This window comes from Schistocerca americana, chromosome 2, assembly GCF_021461395.2.
Source record: "Schistocerca americana isolate TAMUIC-IGC-003095 chromosome 2, iqSchAmer2.1, whole genome shotgun sequence".
NCBI classification, from domain to species: domain Eukaryota; kingdom Metazoa; phylum Arthropoda; class Insecta; order Orthoptera; family Acrididae; genus Schistocerca; species Schistocerca americana.
In genome coordinates this window covers 660,339,607-660,357,953 of record NC_060120.1, presented here as the reverse complement: position 1 = coordinate 660,357,953, position 18,347 = coordinate 660,339,607, and the positions used below count along the sequence as shown (strand labels likewise).

At 40.0% G+C, this 18,347-nt stretch overlaps 1 protein-coding gene across 3 annotated transcripts in view; it reads left to right on the top strand.

Annotated features, from left to right (window-relative positions):
- The first annotated feature begins 551 nt into the window (after nt 1-551).
- The window catches only part of LOC124590644, a 60,447-nt gene continuing 42,651 nt past the window's right edge, over nt 552-18,347 (top strand). For all 3 annotated transcript variants that reach the window (XM_047131667.1, XM_047131665.1, XM_047131666.1), the window contains exons 1-2: nt 552-712; nt 16,523-16,588. In XM_047131667.1, the coding sequence (XP_046987623.1) occupies nt 567-712; nt 16,523-16,588 (212 nt within the window). In that variant the 5' untranslated portion in view covers nt 552-566. The remainder of the gene's footprint in view (nt 713-16,522; nt 16,589-18,347) is intronic.

Genomic DNA, 18,347 nt, shown 5'->3' with positions numbered 1-18,347 from the left:
AACAAACTGGTAGCCAAGATCGCAGGTAGGACAGATGTGTTCTAAGATCCGATGATGGCGGCTTTAGTTTCGCCGAAACCGGTAATCATGGAATAAAAAGAATTCCTGCGACCGTGGCTACCAGTTTATTGTTTTACAACCATCTAGATCGCTCCCACATGAGCACAATTTCCCCCCTAAAAAACAGTATGGTTTTGAATTTAATTCTGGGCCGATATGTGCGAGACCAAAAAACTGTGAAGGCCCGGTAATGTGAATGTGTATTTGCTTAGTGTATACAGAGTGAAATGGACGACTTCCTCGGTATGTGAAGTGCAGCTATGTAGTAAAGGTATTAGTCATAGGCAGAGCTTAACAGCACCTAGGGCTCCAACAGGAAAAGCGGTGATCCACCGGAGCAAGTTAGTATATAGGGAAAGCCCCGAGAATACCAGCACTGTGGGGGCGGAAAAGGACAGTATACAGCAACTACGGGAGACCCTCGCTGGGCCTCAGCGATCTCCCAGCGTACAGCAAGACCAACGGCATTGACGTGTAAGCACGTGATTGGCGTAGAGAATGCGGCGATGGAAGGGCAGCGGGGGGAGGGAGTTGCATCAGCGCCGAGGCCTTTAAACAGGTTCGCCAAAAGGCAAGTGCGCAGTTGGGCGCAGGGCTGTGACGCCGGCAGGCTGCCGGCGCGCCGGCGCGACGGGCTGTGGAAGCGTGGCAGGTGAGCAACCATTGATCACTGTGCTGCAGGCCGCGGTAGTTTCCAGCCGTATCCTCACATCTGCGAGCGCGCTTTACTCGCTGCAGATCTTAATTTGCAATTTCCAATCAGTTGGCACGGAATATTCCTGCATTACAAATATTTTCGAACTTCTGTCGATTGTTGTCAGCTCTTCGTAATTTTCTAGCAGATTAGAACTGTGTCCGGAATCGGATTCGATTACGAAACATTTACCCTTCACGGGCAGATGCTCCACCGACTGTGCTATCCAGCCACCACTCAGACCTTCCCTCACACTTTTACTTAACCAGTACCTCTCTCCTAAATTCCAACTTCGCACAACTTCACTCTCGAAATGCATAGCTTGTGGGTTCGAGTCCAGGTCCGGCACACTGTTTTAATCTGCTCCAAGTTTCATACCAGCGAACACTCCGCTGCAGAGTGAAAATTCATTCTAGCTCTCAAGTGCCCCTAGACTGTCAGTAATATTGGGCTGTAATATTGTGTTGTACAACATATTGACGGTTGGCTCTAGACAACAGAGTAATATTGCACAAACTGCTTGTTAAGTCTCGGGGATGTAGAAGTGGCGGATATGGATACCAGCTGTTGTTTGGCCCTTGAGCCGACTTTGCGCTTGCGAAATAAATAAATAAGTAAATAAAAAATGAAAATAAAAGAGTGGAAGCGAAGATGGCTGAAAGAGAGGTATCAGAGGAAAGGAAGACTGACACGTGAAACTGTACTAAGGGGCCTTGGGCATAAGCGTACTAAATAACCATCGGAGCTATCAGAGGATGACGCTCGCTCATTTGACGTACTTCTGCAATTAGTTTAATCTGTAATTAAGAACAAAGACACTCATTTGCGAGGGGTTGTTCCTGTAACTCAGGGTCTTGAAGTTACCTTACTTATGTGGCAGCAGGAAATTCTTTCAAAGACCTAAACTTCGTAAGTGCAGTTTCACCACAGTCAAGCCTGTTACGTAAAGGGCACAGCTACCATATTAGGTAGTTAGTTACATGCTACACAGGTAATTTGAACGATTCTTTTAGCGAAATTATGTGGAACGAGTCAGTTTACAGGATACGTACAGCAGTTTTTAAGTACAAATCCATTCATTGAGTAGGAGTTGTCCAGGAGAGATGGTCTTAGCTTACATTTAAAACCTGCCATCCACCTGCCAAACTGAGAAAATGATCAGAGTTTTTCGTTGCTGCGTACTGAACTTCCGTCTCAGCCACTGAGAACTTTAATAGTGGATAATAACGGGTATTTTTTTCCTGTGGCGTTGTGGATCTGAGCGTTATTGTTCTTCTCAAACTGAGTTGGATTTCTTTGTGATGAATTTCATTAGTGAATATGTGACGGTGCAGTTAGAATGCCTAGCTTCTTGAAGAGGTATCAGCATGACGACCGCCAGTGAATGCCACATATTATTCTTACAGCTCACTTTTGTGATATCAGTACTTCCTTTCTAAGTAGTGAGTTACCTCAGAATATCTTTCTATAAGACATTATGAAGTGGAAATATGCAAAAAATATGTCTTGAGGTAGATTCGTTTATTTCAAGACTAGCAATTATGCGAAGAGCAAATGTAGCTGGAATATATTGTTTGAGAATCTCAGTAATACGCTTCTCTCAGTACAAGTTTTCGTCAATGTGTACAGCTAAAAATTTGGAACATTCTACCATGTTTACTGACTCCCGTTTATATGCTACTAATCGTTGGTATTACTGTATGCGTGTGTGGAAATAAATGTAGTGTGCTTTCTCAGAATTCAGGGAGAGTCCATTCTCAGAGAACCACGTAATAATTTTTTGAAAAGTATCACTGACGTTCTCTTCTGTGGCTTTCTCTCTTATGGGACTTATTTTACTACTAGTATCGTCTCGTTGTTCAATGGTAAGTGGAAGGGCATTGTCTTACGTAAGGAATAAGGAATAGAAAGCTTGAAGCTTTAGATAGGACTTCTTACCCGCGCAAAAAGTTCATGACATCAAAAATACCGACGTGTTGGCTGCACTAGTTCGTTAGTTCCATTTCTGCTTTTCGTTCCGCTTCCCATAATTAGTTCCCAACGAATTTATCTTCTTTACTATTTGTAGCTTTTCTGTTTCCAGATTTTTTTTTGAGTCATCAGTCTTCTGACTAGTTCGATGCTGCTCGCCACGAATTCCTCTCCGGTGCCAAACTTTTCATCTCCAAGTAGCACTTTCAACCTACGTGTCCAGTTATTTGCTGGATGTATTCCAATCCGTGTCTTCCTCTACTGTTTTACCAACTACAGCTCCCGCTAGTAATGTGGAAGTTATTCTCCGATGTCTTAACAGGTGTCCTATCATTCTGCCCCTTTTTCTTGTCAATGTTTTCCATATATTCGTTTCCTCGCCTATCCTGCGGCGGACCACCTCATTCCTTAACTCATCAGTCCACCTAAATTTCAACATTCTTCTGTAGCACCAGATCTCAGATGCTTCTATTATCTTTTGTTCAGGTTTTCCCACAATCTGTCTTTCAGTACCGTAAGTAAATTCTAAAAAATTTCGTCCTCAAACTAAAATCTATCTTTGATTCTAGTAGACCTCTCTTGGCCAGGAATGCTCTTTTTGCCACTGCTAGTCTGCTTTTTATGTCCTCCTTGCGTCGTACGTCGTTGATTATTTTTCTGCCTAGGTAGCAGAACTCCTTAACTTCATGCACTTTGTGATCACCATTCCAGATGTTTCTTGCCATTCTAATTTCTACTACTTCTCATTACTTTCGTCTTTCTTCGGTTTACTCTCAATCCATACTTAAGTATTCATCAGACTCTTCATTCCATTCAACAGATTCTGTAATTCTTCTTCACTTTCGCTGAACACAGGAATATCAACAATGAATCTTATAATTGATATCCTTTAACCTTGAATTTTAATCCCACTGTTGAATCTTTTTTTTATTTTCATCATTGCTTCTTCGATCTGTAGACTGAATACTGGTGGCGTAAGACTACATCCCTGTCTTACACTCTTTTTAATCCGAGCACTTCGTTTTGGTCTTCCACTTTCATTGTTCCGTCTTTGTTCTTGTACAGATTGTATATTATCCATCTTTCCCTATAGGTTACCCCTATTTTCTCAGAATTTCGAACGTCTAGCATTTTCAGTCTTGCTTCTGTTACCAAAAGCAACATCAGAACTGTCACTCTGGTGCCTTTACCTTTTCTAAAGCCAAACTGATAGTCATATAACAGCTCCTGAATTTTCTTTCCCACTCCTCTGTATATTGTTCTTGTCAGCAACTTGGCTGCAGGAGCTGTTGTTCGATAATTCTCGCACTTGTCGGCTCTTGCAATTTTCAGAATTGTGTGGGAGATTTTTCGGAAAGTATGATGGTATATCGGCAGTGTCATAAATTCTATACACCAACGTGAACTGTCATTTTGTTGGCAGATTATTTTTCCCATATTTCAACGACGGCTAATAGTAGTGCTTAGTTTTGTTATGACGGCTACTACACTTGTTTGGTTTTACACACTATGAGGCTGGCAAAGCCATATAAACGTCCAATAATTCGCAAATCAATGTGCGTTCTATAGACTTCAAAGCCATTTGCACAATGCACTTTACAGAACACAACGTATCGCGCAAAATAAACAGTTCGGCATGCATTCATGCGAGACTGAACAGAAAAAAATTAGTTAGAGAATGTACAAGGCACTGTTGGTCCAGATTGTCCCATTCCTCAACTGCGATTCGGCGTATATCCCTCAGAGAGGTTGGTGGGTCACGTCGTCCATAAACAGGCCTTTTGTATCCATCCCAGGCATGTGCGATAGGATTCATGCCTGGAGAACATGCTGGCCACTCTCGTCGAGTGATGTCGTTATCCTGAAGGAAGTCATTCACAAGATTTGCGCGATGGGAGCGCGTATTGTCGTACATGAAGACGAATGCCTCGCCGATATGCTGCCGATATGGTTGCACTATCTGTCGGAGGATGGAGGATGGTGTTTAAGTATCGTACAGACGTTACAGCGCCTTCCATGACCACCAGTGGCGTACGTCGGCCCCCCATAATGCCACCCCAAAACAGCAGGGAACCTCCACCTTGCTGCACTCGCTGGACAGTTTGTCTCCAAACACGTCTCCGACGATTGTCTGGTTGAAGGCATATGCGAAACTCATCGGTGAAGAGAACGTGATGCCAATCCTGAGTGGTCCATACGACATATTGTTGGACCCATCTGTCCCGCACTGCATGGTACCGTGGTTGCAAAGATGGATCTCGCCATGGGCGTCTGGAGTGAAGTTGCGCATCATGCAGCCTTCTGCGCACAGTTTGAGTCGTAACACGTCGTCCTGTGGCTGCACAAAAAGCATTATTCGACATGGTGGCGTTGCTGTCATGGTCCCTCTGAGCCATAATCCGTAGGAAGCGGTCATCCACTGCAGTAGTAGCCTTTGGGTGGCCTGAGCGAGGCATGTCATCGTCAGTTCCTGTCTCTCTGTATCTTCTACATGCCCGAACAACATAGCTTTGGTTCACCCCTAGACGCCTGGACACTTCGCTTTGTGAGAGCCCTTCCTGGCAGAAAGTAACAATGCGTACGCGATCGAACTGCGGCATTGACCGTCGAGGCATGGTTGAATTACAGACAACACAAGCCGTCTACCTCCTTCCTGGTGGAATGACAGGAACTGATCGGCTGTCGGAACCCCTCCGTCTAATAGGCGCTGCTCATGCATGGTTGTTTACATCTTTGGGCGGGTTTAGTGACATCTCTGAGTAGCCAAAGGGACTGTGTCTGTGATACAAATCCACAGTTAACGTCTATCTTCAGGAGTTCTGGGAACCGGGGTGATGCAAAAGTTTTTTTCGTGTGTGTATTACAGAAATTAAGTTCAACTCATGACAGTTTTAGTTCATATTTAAGAAAATGGGATGCAGAAATTTACTTTAGCATTGAATTCGCGTGCTGTATTCAGCATCCTCACGTCACACAAATACTGTCATAACCAGTTTCGACTCCATAGTAAGTTATCATAAAGTGTTGTGCTTACAAAGAAAGAAAAAGGGAAATAATCAAGGTGACGAGTTACTGCGAAACGGGTTCAGGTGTGTGTAAATGTGTTTGGATTTTAGTTCAAATGGCTCTAAGCACCACGGGACTTAACATCAGAGCTCAGCAGTCCCCTAGACTTAGAACTACTTAAACCTAGCCGGCCGCGCTGGTCTAGCGGTTCTAGGCGCTCAGTCCGGAACCGCGCGACTGCTACGGTCGCAGGTTCGAATCCTGCCTCGGGCATGGATGGTGTGTTGTCCTTAGGTTAGTTAGGTTTAAGTAGTTCTAAGTTCTAGGGGACTGATGACCACAGATGTTAAGTCCAATAGTGCTCAGAGCCATTTGAACCATTTTTACTTAAACCTAACTAACCTAAGGACGTCACACACATCCATGCCCGAGGCAGGATTCGAACCTGCGACCGTAGCAGCAGCGCGGTTCCGGACTGAAGCGCCTAGAACCGCACGGTCACAGCGGCCGGCTTTGGGTGTTAATTTGATTTGTGATATCATTTACTAGTACTGTACCATCCCTCTTTTTCTTTGTTTTTAAATAGAACATCTTTGGATGACGTACTAAGAATTTTAATCTGCTCATGAAAACTATGCACGTGACCTTAGAAACGCGATAAAGGAATTTCCTTGCAGCACATTCACTTTGTTTCCCATAGGCCTTGACTGTGAAAGTAGCAGCAGTGTGTTCGAGAAATATGAATAGGGACACGTCATGTTCATGGGAGGGAATCAACTTGTGTGTTCCTCAGGGTTCTGGTTCTAACTTGGTCCCATTACTATTTATCCCCTATGTTTGTGATGCGGCATTTTATTTGAATCGCACGCAGAAGTAATCCTTTTTTTCTATGATAAAATCGTTATTGCCAAACCTAAACGAAGAAGTATTCTCATGGAAAATAGTTAACGGTGTTTCTGTTAAAGTTCTTAACCATTTGTAGAAGTGAACTACATTTAAACTTTGAAAAAAAGTAGGGACACAGCTCATTCAGTTTTGTACTGTCATAGTTAGTTACCCAATGTCCTGTTAATGTAGTGTACCAATAAAAAGTAACAGACAAGAAATAAGTACTAAGTTCTTAGGTGCGCTTATTCATGAATACGTGAACTGGGGAAAAAAAGTGAGAAGAGTAGCTATCGCGTTTAGCTTTAGCGGTTTTTGTCGTGAACGTAATTGCCATTTTTGTGGGATATAGAAATCCTTAAATTAACATGTTTAGCATATTTCCGTTCGCTGATGTGCAACATCTGTATCTGTACTCCGCAAGACACCTTGTATGTGTTGTATCACTTTCACTTTTTCCCTTTCGTGTTCCAGTCGTGAATAGTAAGAGGAAACAAAAATTGCTGGTCAAGCTTCCTTGTGAGCTCGAATCTCTCAAATTTTTACCTTCTCTGTCTTTTCGCGAGATTTGTATAGGAAGAAGATATATATTTGTTCTCCTCTAGGAACGTGCTCTCTCGGAGTTAAGCCTTGATGCAACGCCTCTCTTGCAAATCCTTTTAACTCGCAGGGTGTGTTCTCTCAGACCGCGCTAGAATTTTCGCTCACCATGGTCAGTTCTGGCGGAATATTTCTATATCACTCTACCCTCCTTAAACCGCCAACCGTACAATGTTTTACTGTCGGTTATGTATGTTTTCTTCAACATATGAATTTGTTGGTCGGTGGACGGGGAAAGATGTCAGGGATAAAGAACAAGAAGTAGACGAAAGATACGACGATTTTGCGATAACCAGTTATCATAATTCTGCTGCCAAATATCGTTCAGAGGAAGAACTTCAGAACCATGGCGATAGGCACCATACTGTATCTCCAAAAAATAGTGTGTGGTAAGTGGTAGTAAAACGAAATGTAAATTCTAGAACAGACTGTCAGTTTAGCAGAGTTTCTTTTTGTAACTGTTGAGTGCAGTTTTTATGTACAAGTTTAAACCCTAGAATTTCATTCTGTGCGAAAATTTACTTGCTACAGAGATACTATAATTTTTCAGAATGTCGATTCATTTATATAACAGTTCATTTGTGTGTGATGTTTCAACATTCTCAAAAATATTTTTTGTCATAAAAAGTCAAATAACCCAGGCCTTATTCAGTGCAATAAAATCAACAGTGATCAGTTAAACAACATTTAAATAATAGTAAAAATAAATTTTGCATAATTTAAGTTAAAATTGTGAAATAAAATCCCAGTTGAAACAACGTAAGGGTCGCAGAGACTACTGCTCGTAGTGTATGTTAAAGGAAACTCACCTCGTAAGTTAACGGGTATGGCGTTCGATTTGGATGAACATCTCCATAACTCACTCGCGCTTTCAAGCCAACCTGTGGCTGTTCCACTTAAAGCGGTCCTCACACTTACTCCTAAGACATTTAGTGGTGTGACTGCTTCCGGAGCTTGCTCGGTAGTTGTGTAGTCGTACTGTACCAATACGTTACATTTGTTTGTGTTGACGATCAACTGCCAGTCCCTGCACCAGGTGTCGAGTCTGCAGGTCTGCCTGCATATCGCTACGAGTTTGTAGCTCTGTAAACAACATAATTATCTACGTACTGCCACAGAGGGCTCCCGATGTTCTTCGGTAGGGGTGACTAGTAATAGTCCAGTTGCCTGATTTGTGACGGTACCTCTGACGGGAACAAAAATCAGAACCACAGATTTTGGTATTTGGTGAAATAGAAATTTTGCTGCGGTTGAAGCAATGTAAAATAAATGTCATATCCACATTTTAAAATCCTCGGAAAGGCGTTAAAATAACATTTTAAAAAATCTAAATTTCAAAAATACACGTGGAAGGTCACAGTACCAGAACCTAATTTTTTACAAATTGAGCAGTGAATAGTCCTAAACACTTCTATAGCGTACGCTCAAAGTGGCTTTTACATGTGAAGATATCTCTGTGTTAAGAACTATTTGCTAGGAACTCTTCAATCTAATCACAAAACTGGCCCGTTATTCCGTGCCGTTTGTTCATTAGACCACTCTCCGAAATTGTTTGAACGCCTACTGGCAATCAGGCAACACGGATGGAACAATTCCTCAGTATTGGTTGGACAGAAGGATGTGATTACGCAGAATCACCTGTGGCGTTCACACACGTATACCTTCCAGATATTGGCTTAAGCAGTTGGGAATTTAAACCACAGCTTCACAGTAGATTTATTCTATGACAAAATTTGTTGTCAGTATGTTGTTGTTGTGATCTTCAGTCAGAAGACTGATTTGATGTAACTCTCCAAGTTATTCAGTCTTGCTTCTTGAACACAGTCAAGAGACGGTTTTAAAACGATCGTTGTTTCTAAGCATAGGAATCCGTTATGTAGTGGAATACAGTGAAACATTTTTGCTCGTAGTAATTTGATCTCCTCCTCTTCCTCCTTAAAAGTTCACTTTCATCCATAAGGAAATCGTACTCCTTCTTTATTGAAACCTAGAACTTTGCACGCGAATTCGCCGGCGCGCGCTTATGTTATTTGTATTTTCATACTCACGCACACATACTCAGCCATAGACACACACACCCACCCACCCACCCACATTTCATCCATAACTGTAGCGAATTTTCGAACATTTTGACATATCTCCCCCTTCAGCCGCCCCCCCTCTCCCCCACGCATCTCGAGTATGGGTAGTAGCGGTATCTTATCTCCCACAATATTTTTTATGCTGATAATGAGTCCTATATATATATATATATATATATATATATATATATATATATATATATATATATATAAAATTTTGTTGAAATTGCTCCAGGTGTTCCTAAGACATGCCTTCAAGTCACTCCCACCAAATACAAATTTAAAAAAAATACAAATGTTTTATTCCACTGTTGAGCATATTTACATGCAGTTGGTGTTGTCAGTGTTAAAATAATAATAATAACAATAATAATAATATAAATTTCGACATGACAAATGTGATTAACTGTATTATAACAATCCAAGATGGATATAATCCATATTTGTGCAAATGTCAATAACAACAAGAAGTTTCCTAATAGATCACTTAGAAGATAAATGAACTGCATAGTTAAGTGAATGACAAATAAATAATCAAATAGATGTTTAACAATAAATACATGAAACAGTAATAGAATAGTTGCACAGTGGGCGTATACATAGTTTGCAGTTAATCTATAGTTCATTCTCACAAGGAAAATGGGTCATTTGTCACATACTCAAGGAACTATTGAGCAGAGTAATTTATTTTACTTTTGATCCACTTCAAAACACTGGTTTTAAATTTGATTAACGGCAACTGTGTAGGCATTTTCAGGTAATTTGCTGAAGTAGACAGGACCAAGATGTGTTGTTGCAAGCTTAGCATATGGCATATTAATTGTATGTCCACTCCTTATGTTACGGTCATGAACTGTTCCTCTTAAGTTAAATTTACTCAGATTCTCTTTAATGAAGACAAGGCAGTTGTAAATATGCAGGCCAGCCACTGTCATTATATTTAGTTTCTTAAAATAATCTCGAAATGATTCATACGGGCTAAGTTCTGCTATGCACCTTATGGCTTTCTTTTGCCATTTAAACACTAATTTTGAGCCTATGGAACTGCCCCATAATAGTATTCCATAACTCAGGTGTGAATGGAATAATGCAACATATGCATATAACAGAAGTTCCTTATGAACACTGCTCCTCAGCTTGTACAGCAGATAAATGGCACATGCCAGTTTGCCACATATCTTCCCTTGTGGGTATCCTAGCTGAGCTCTTGATCTATATGAAATCCTAATAATTATACTGTTTTGTTGTTATCACTGGGAGCATTCAGATTGAATACAATAGCTTCAGTTTTACTAGCATTCTTCTGTAGTACATTTGCCTCAAACCAAGTAGTGCACCTCTCCATTGCCACTGCCATGCTGTGTTGCACATTTTCACGATTGGTATTACATGTGATGAGTGATGTGTCATCAGCATATAGCACTGCATCACATGATACAACTACAAGTAAATCATTTATATAAATAATGAAAATGAAAGGTCCAAGAACAGATCCTTGAGGTACACCCTTTACAACTGGTAGACATTCTGATATTTGATTATTTACCTTAACCTACTGTTTTCTATTGTCCAAGTATGACTGCATTAGGCGTAGGGCATTCTATCTCACTCCATAGTGGTAGAGATTTTTGTTTGTAGATTCATTTGTTCCTGCGAATGGTTATTATTTTATCCCATTTTATTAAATTCAGTTTACTTATCAACTTGTTTAGCTTTTGTTCTTTAATTGGTCTTATGACTTTTCTACAGTCTGTGGAAGTTTCAGTTGCTTTACTGTTAAATAGTTTGTCTGAGCCATAGTCTCTCATGATCTGAAATGCCTAGTTTGATTGTGTTGAATTCTGTTTTGGTTAGATGAAAATTACAAATTACGTTATCTAGACATGCTTCCTGTTGTGTGGGTTTGTCATTTATGCAACTGAACTTAAGGGAGCTTAATGTATTTAGCAAGTGATCAACCTTTCTATTCTTAAACCTACTAATGTCTCTATTGATATCACCAAATATTAGTATTCTGTAACTTTTGCATTTGAGTAGCAAGGGTAATGACTAACAGGGGATACTGAACACGTACAGAGAAATCTTATGGCTTTGTTTGAGTTGCCAGAGAGTGTGACAAAGATACTGAAAGAACTGAACTGCCACTCTTGAAGATAAAGGTAGACTATCTCAAAAAAACTTGCTTACAAAGTTTCAAGAACTGGCTTTAAGTGAGGACTAAGAATATACTGATGATACTCCGAGGAGTGTAGGGGACGATGTGGGGGACCCGCATTGCCTACTAGGCAAGGTCCTAGGAGATGGATTACCATTGCCTTCCTCCGACTGTAACGACGATGAATGATGATGATGAAGAAGACACAAATAATCCCTTAAATATCTCTCCCATACAGATTGTGAGGGCAGCATGCGCAGGGACATTGAAATAGCCGTTCTTTCTGCAGTCCATATGTGAATGGAGCGGTAAAAGACCCTAATAACTACGCCTTGTACAGTGTACTTTAGCACAATTGTACGTATCCCCTGCCATGCACTTCACAGTGGTTTGCAGAGTGTTCATGTCGATCTAGATGATTACCAAGTTTGATTGAAATCAGTTAAGAGGTTTAGTAGGAGATGTAGAACATACATACATTCAATGATTTTCATAAATACATAAATTTTGAAGCTACTGATAAACTGTCTTCACCAAGCTGACTAAGGCTGTGTTCACAGTGGCACTGACAGTGGTAGTCAGATACTGTTGCCCGATAACATCGTCCGACAGCGTCGTCATCATATGTCTGATCTCCTTCACCAGTTTTTGGCAGGGTCAAGGAATTTAGGTTTCATCTACCCTTGCCCTCACAATCTGTATGGGAGAGATATTTAGGGGATTATTTGTGTCTTCTTCATCATTGGGCAGGCATCATAAAAAACAGCATCATTCTACGGGTTTTGTAAGAGCAGCTGATTATGATGGGATGATGAATTCCTCCTCCTTCTATCCAATGTTATTGTGATCCTCAGTTCGAAGACTCTTCACGCAGGTTTATCCTGTGCAAGCCTCTTTATCTCAGCATAACTACTGTAACCTACATCACTTGAGACTGCTTATTGTAACAAAGCTTTGGTCACACTCTTCATTGTTTGTCACCACCTCCACACACAATTCCCTACATTACAAAATAAACTATATGTTGATGCTTCAAGATATATCCTACCTTATCCCTTCTTCTAGTTAAGTTTCATCATAAAAATCTTTTCTATCCAGTTGTATTCAATACATCTATGTCAGTTCCCCATTTAATCTTCAGCATTCTTCTGCGGTAGTGTCTACCACATTTCAAAGGCCTCTATCGCCTTCTTGTCTGTACTGTTCTGTGCCATTGTTTCACTTAATATGAGATTACACGCCAACCAAATATTTTCTGAAAATGAGCTGCTGAAAATAGTGGGAGAGTTTTGCTGTTTGAGTAGCCAAATAACTGATGATTGCAGAGCGGCAACAAAAGTGTTTTGAAAAGTGAACTATTTGCAGTTTTAAAAATGACTGAAGTTTTAAAAACGAAATTTTAAAAATGTAAAATGCAGACTTACAATAGCATGAACAGATTTTTGAAAAAAATTAATACTTCAAAATCTAATACTAATCCAGGTTAATACTTAAATTTACATTAGATGTTTAAAAAATTTGCTTTTCAGTAAAGCCTTTCTTGCTATTCCAACTCTACATTTTATATCTTCCTTACCTCTACCATGTTTAGTTATTTATCTCTGCAAATAGTGAAACTGAAACACACCTGCTATTTTCAGTGTCTCATTTCCTAATAAAATTATCCCAGATTGTATGATTTAATTTGGCTGCATTCAGTTAACTTTTTTATGTTGTTGTTCATATTGTAATCTCTTTTCAATGAACTTTCCATTCCATTCAACTGGTCTTCCAAGTCTTTTGCTGTTTCTGACATGTTGCTCAAGGTACAGATTGAAAAAGCTGTTCAAGGTGCAGATTGAACAGATTGTGGGATAGGCTGCAACACCCTCAACTCTTTCCTCAACTACTGGGTCCCTTCCATATCTTTTGAGTCATTTAATGGCTGTCTGCTTGCTGTGTAAGTTATATCAATCATCCATTACTGTCATTTGCACTATAGGGTGGTATGGCTGGCACATTGCATATATAGGTTTGAGAAAGTAGGTGGCAAAGCAGACATGTGCAAACACGTTGTGCAAGAAAGGAATATGAAATAGAACGACCATGATCATCACTCGCATGCACTGTCAGCCTCATGGTAAACAATGAACTACTGAATGCAAATCTTGTGTCAGATTCTGTCCTGAATTAAGACAACTCATTTCACCCAGAGAGTATTCTTTGTGTTGTGAGTGCATCCTAAAACAGTCCTCAAATAAATATGTAGCATTCTGTAGCACAGGCTTTCAGTAGGAATCCACTAGAGATGAAGGCTGTTAGCGACAAACTGTGGATTTGCAAACCGGTGCTATTCATCACAAGAACAGCTGACTTTGGCCTCAGTCTCTATGGGCTGGTAATTGACAAAAGGTTTAACCCCAGGTTTCCATATGGTTAGTTTCAAATCAGTATAATGAATCAAAACACTCTGGTCATATAAATGGGAATCAGACTAACAGAGAAAATCTTCCTCTATGCAGCTGAGTGTGTCCTATTTGGAATCTTCCAGAGACATTATTCTGCCGACAGTTCTCAGGAATCAGAGTGGTTTACCTCAGTTAGACATAATGAGTTGGGCTGTTCCTAGATTTCTGAAATCATTCCAGGCAAATGCTGGGATTATTTCTACCGATATGCCATGACTGATACCTTCCTATTCCTTGCCCATTATTATTCTAAACTGAAGTAAATTTCATCGATTAATGTATATTATTGTTTCTTCTACTATTATGTCCAACCCCGGTAGCTGAGTGGTCAGTGCGATAGAATGTCAATCCTAAGGGCCTGGGTTTGATGCCCAGCTGGGTCAGAGATTTTCTTCGCTCAGGGACTGGGTGTTGTGTTGTGCTAATCATCATCATTTCATCCCCAATGACGCACAAGTCGCTGAAGTGGTATCAAATCGAAACACTTTCACCTGGCGAACGGTCTACCCGACAGGAGGCCCTAATCACACGACATTTACATTTTTTTTGCTACTATTATTGTCTTTGTCAGTATTATTTTCATTATATTTTTTGTAGGCAAATATTTTAGATATATAAAGATCTTGTGCCAGGCAGTGAGGCATATTTAACATCAACCAAAGTAAAATAAAAATGGTTATCATCTTACATAGTCTTCATTACAAACATTGTGTGTTATATTTCTCGTGTCAGACCAAAATATTTTCTATTCCTAGTATGGTTTCCTGATGAAGAAGCTAATCTAATTCTTCTATGATGATTACCAAATTCTGCTAGACTCATTTTGCTCTCAACTCATTAAGGCATGACGGAAATAACACTTGTGTGCGTTACAAGTATAACGTGACAGCTTCTGCTGCAATGGTAACCTGCTGTGTAGTTCTGACAGTGAGTCATCACTACCCACAGCGTTTCTAGGAATACAGAGTATGATACTTGACCAAAAACATTAAGATGGTGTATGTTACAGCTAAAATTTCGATGTCAGAAATGAGTTACAGGCATTTAGTTAAGATCCTGTCAAGTATACAGAGTATAGAATCTAGACAATTACTTCACATACTGCATCAAATGAGGTGGAATAGTGATAGAAAAATATAGATGATATGAATAGTGTCTCACATAAGGATATTTGACACTTGGATGTCATAGGAATGCTCACATTACCAGTTGTTTACCGCCAACATAGAACAATTCTTAGATGGCTTAGTAGCTGGAAACCAAAGATTCTGTGGATGTCTCGTTTAGTGATTTTTATCATGTACATATGGTTTGTGTAATGCCATAATTGTTTTCATCTATATCTACACAGCTGCTGTACACTCGCGTTTTGGGATTGAAGTTAAAGAAGGAACAGTACGCAGTCATATTTTTGTGTGAATTGGCTGCTGGAGGAATAATGGCCAGTGTCTCCACCTCTTAGCGGTTAAATTTTACAAAATTCTTTTTAACTGAGAGCCTACAAAAATAAATTTTGTGTTTCTGAGACTGATGGTTTAGGCTAGGCACTGGTTGGGCAAATAATTTTGAACCTGCTCTTTCACTCCATTAGGGGTTGAATCTTAAAAAAAAAAAAAATCTTATTGAGAGCCTACATCAAACAAGTAATGTTCCCTCCAACTGCCATGTTTGTGATGACTGAGACTGCGGTGATAAGACTGTCAGTCTGTTTCTCCTTCACATAAGTAGACATACACTGCAAGGCACTGTAGAGTCCATGATAGGTGCTCTGTATCAGTGGTAGCCATGCCCGGTACATTTCCATTACCATACAGGGAAAGGGAGAAGTGACTAGGTGCATGTGTCTATTCTCACAATTTTTGGTCTGTTTTTCTCATAACTCCTAGGTGAGATACACAGTATTCTCAGTAATGTTGTTGCACAGCTCACTGGCCTGCCTCCTTAGCTGAGAGATCAGCATGTCAGACTCTCTTGCAATGGGCTCGGGTTTGATTCCTAACAGGGACAGAGATTTCTTCCGAATGGAGACTGTGTGTTGTTCTCATCATTGCAGGTCATCCTATATGGTATCAGTTAGACTTGCAATTTGGCAACTGAACTTCCCCAGGTGGGGACTCCCGGCCATCAGTGCCATACAATTGCTTCATTTCCCAGGTCACCTCAGATTCAGCTTCTTGTAGATTTATACCTGCAGGGCTTCACGACTACTATGCCACCATTCCTCCAGCGCTTCCCATCTGAACTTCCTGAGCGTACGTGTCACACTGTTCTAAGGGGCCACGTGGACCTGTTACAACAAATATTTGAAAGCAGCACTTTACCAAAATTCTATCAACTAATATGAATCTTCTATTCACCTTCACTGTTAATGATTTCAGTTAATTGTATTTCACAATCACTTCATAATGCCAGCATTTTCTTCAAAGATCTCAAGAAGTTTATCTTCAACCCTGTGACCTGTCATCATTGATCCCTTCTGTAACTCAAATTTAAAGAGAACTGCTTCTCAGAACAGTGAGTATGGACAAAGCCTATAGTGATATAAATAGAAGAACAAAGTCTTGCTTACATTTGTACTTCAGTTTCATTTGGGTAAATAATTATTAAACTTTTCTTTTTTCAGGGACATGATGGGGAGGCTGCAACAACCACCTTCAGCAGCTCTCCGACACCAACACCTTTGTCATGGGTTAGTACATTCCACACAGTATGCTTGGTTCTTGCATTTGTGAGAGTATTCCTGCTTAATATGGCTGTGCAGTGTGTTTATGTTTTTATTTTCATGTATTTCTTACAATTAATCAACTAACTCATTGCCACAAGCAGATAAATGTGAAAGAATAAATATTTCATATATTTTTAGTAGTATATCTGCTATTGCTAACCACTGTTGAACATTGCATGTTTTGCATGTGGTAGAGAGTTAAATGCCTCTAATTCAAGAGCAGGTGGATTCTTTGTTGCAGATTTCTTTGGAATGAAACCCTTGCAGGAAGTATTATGCATAAAGAGGACAGTCCCTTACTTCTCAAGTGGGTAGAGATTTACATGTCTACAAATACACTCAGCAAGCCACCTTTCAAAGCATGATGAATGTATCAAAATAAAATATTCGACAAATGCAATCAAAAATGCAAAGTATGATGGTTGTTCAAAAAGTAAAGAACAATCAGTTGTAAAATGGATATCACAGAGAAAATTGAAACGGTTTTGTTTGCAACAGTTAGCTACACCTTCTAGCTACTCCTCTAAATAGTCGCCACTCTGTCTTTGACATCTTTTGTAGCTTTGTACCAATTTTCCAATACACTTGTGATTAAAGCAGCCTCCTGTGCTTCCTGACAATTTTCTATGCAGAACTGCATCTCATTGTCTGTGCCAAAATGTTGTTTTCATAGCCAGCAGTTTATTTTAGCAGAGATGAAAATCAGAGGGAGCCAAGTCCAGGCTGTATAGTGGATGATAAACACCACTTCCTATTGAAAATGCTGCAGCAACATCCTCATTGCCCTTGGAGTGTGTAGCTGAGAACTGTAATGAAGAGGGAAATGGATGGCAGTTAAGTTACCTGGGGTTGCATGAAATCAGGTGAAATCTCACAGCAGGCATCCATATGTGGCAGGAGATACTATTTTGTAGGCTTTGTTATGCACTCACTGTGTACTCAGAACTGAGAAGAGTGACATGATGCTATCTACGGACACACTAGAGACACTGTCGAACACATCTGTGCAAAGTTTTGTCAGATTTTCACTTTGGTTTTCATTTCGCAACTGATAGTAAAACCTTAGTAACTTTTTTATTTGCTGACAAATGGAAACAACTGCTGTTTTCTTCTTTTTAATGGAGTACTGCACCATTTCAGTGGCATTCGATAAGATTTGAAGGAGTGCAATGATGTAGTGCTTGCCAACGTGTGGAATGAAGCTTTCTGGAGAACTTACATGGTTGAATACACAGATACTGATGGTATCAGGTAGTGGACAGGAGTGGCAAACATTGGGTACCTGGGGTAGCAGATCTCAAACTCGTTACTTTTTTGTTCATTCCATATATAAACACAAAAACATAAACGAAGGTAAGTGACATGCCAGCATGAATGTAGAAATATGGAAGGTGTAGATAACAAGCATTAAGTAATACATGTGCTATATTTAAACAAATCAAAAAATGGTCTGTATTGTATTTTGTGTGAGATGTGATTTTAAGAAAGTGTTGCTAAAACCTGTGTTAGGACTATACAGAGAGGACTATAGAAATGTCAAGCATGCTTAACTGTGTGCAGAGTCTTCGAAGGAAGTATTACCATCCTGTATGCACACTTACCTACTGGAAACAATAACTGCACTATTAAATAAAATGGATGCTGACTTAATTTTACCAGTAGCCTTGCCGTACTAAAGGACTACCCAAAGCATTGCTCAATTTCCATGGTATTTCAAAGTTAA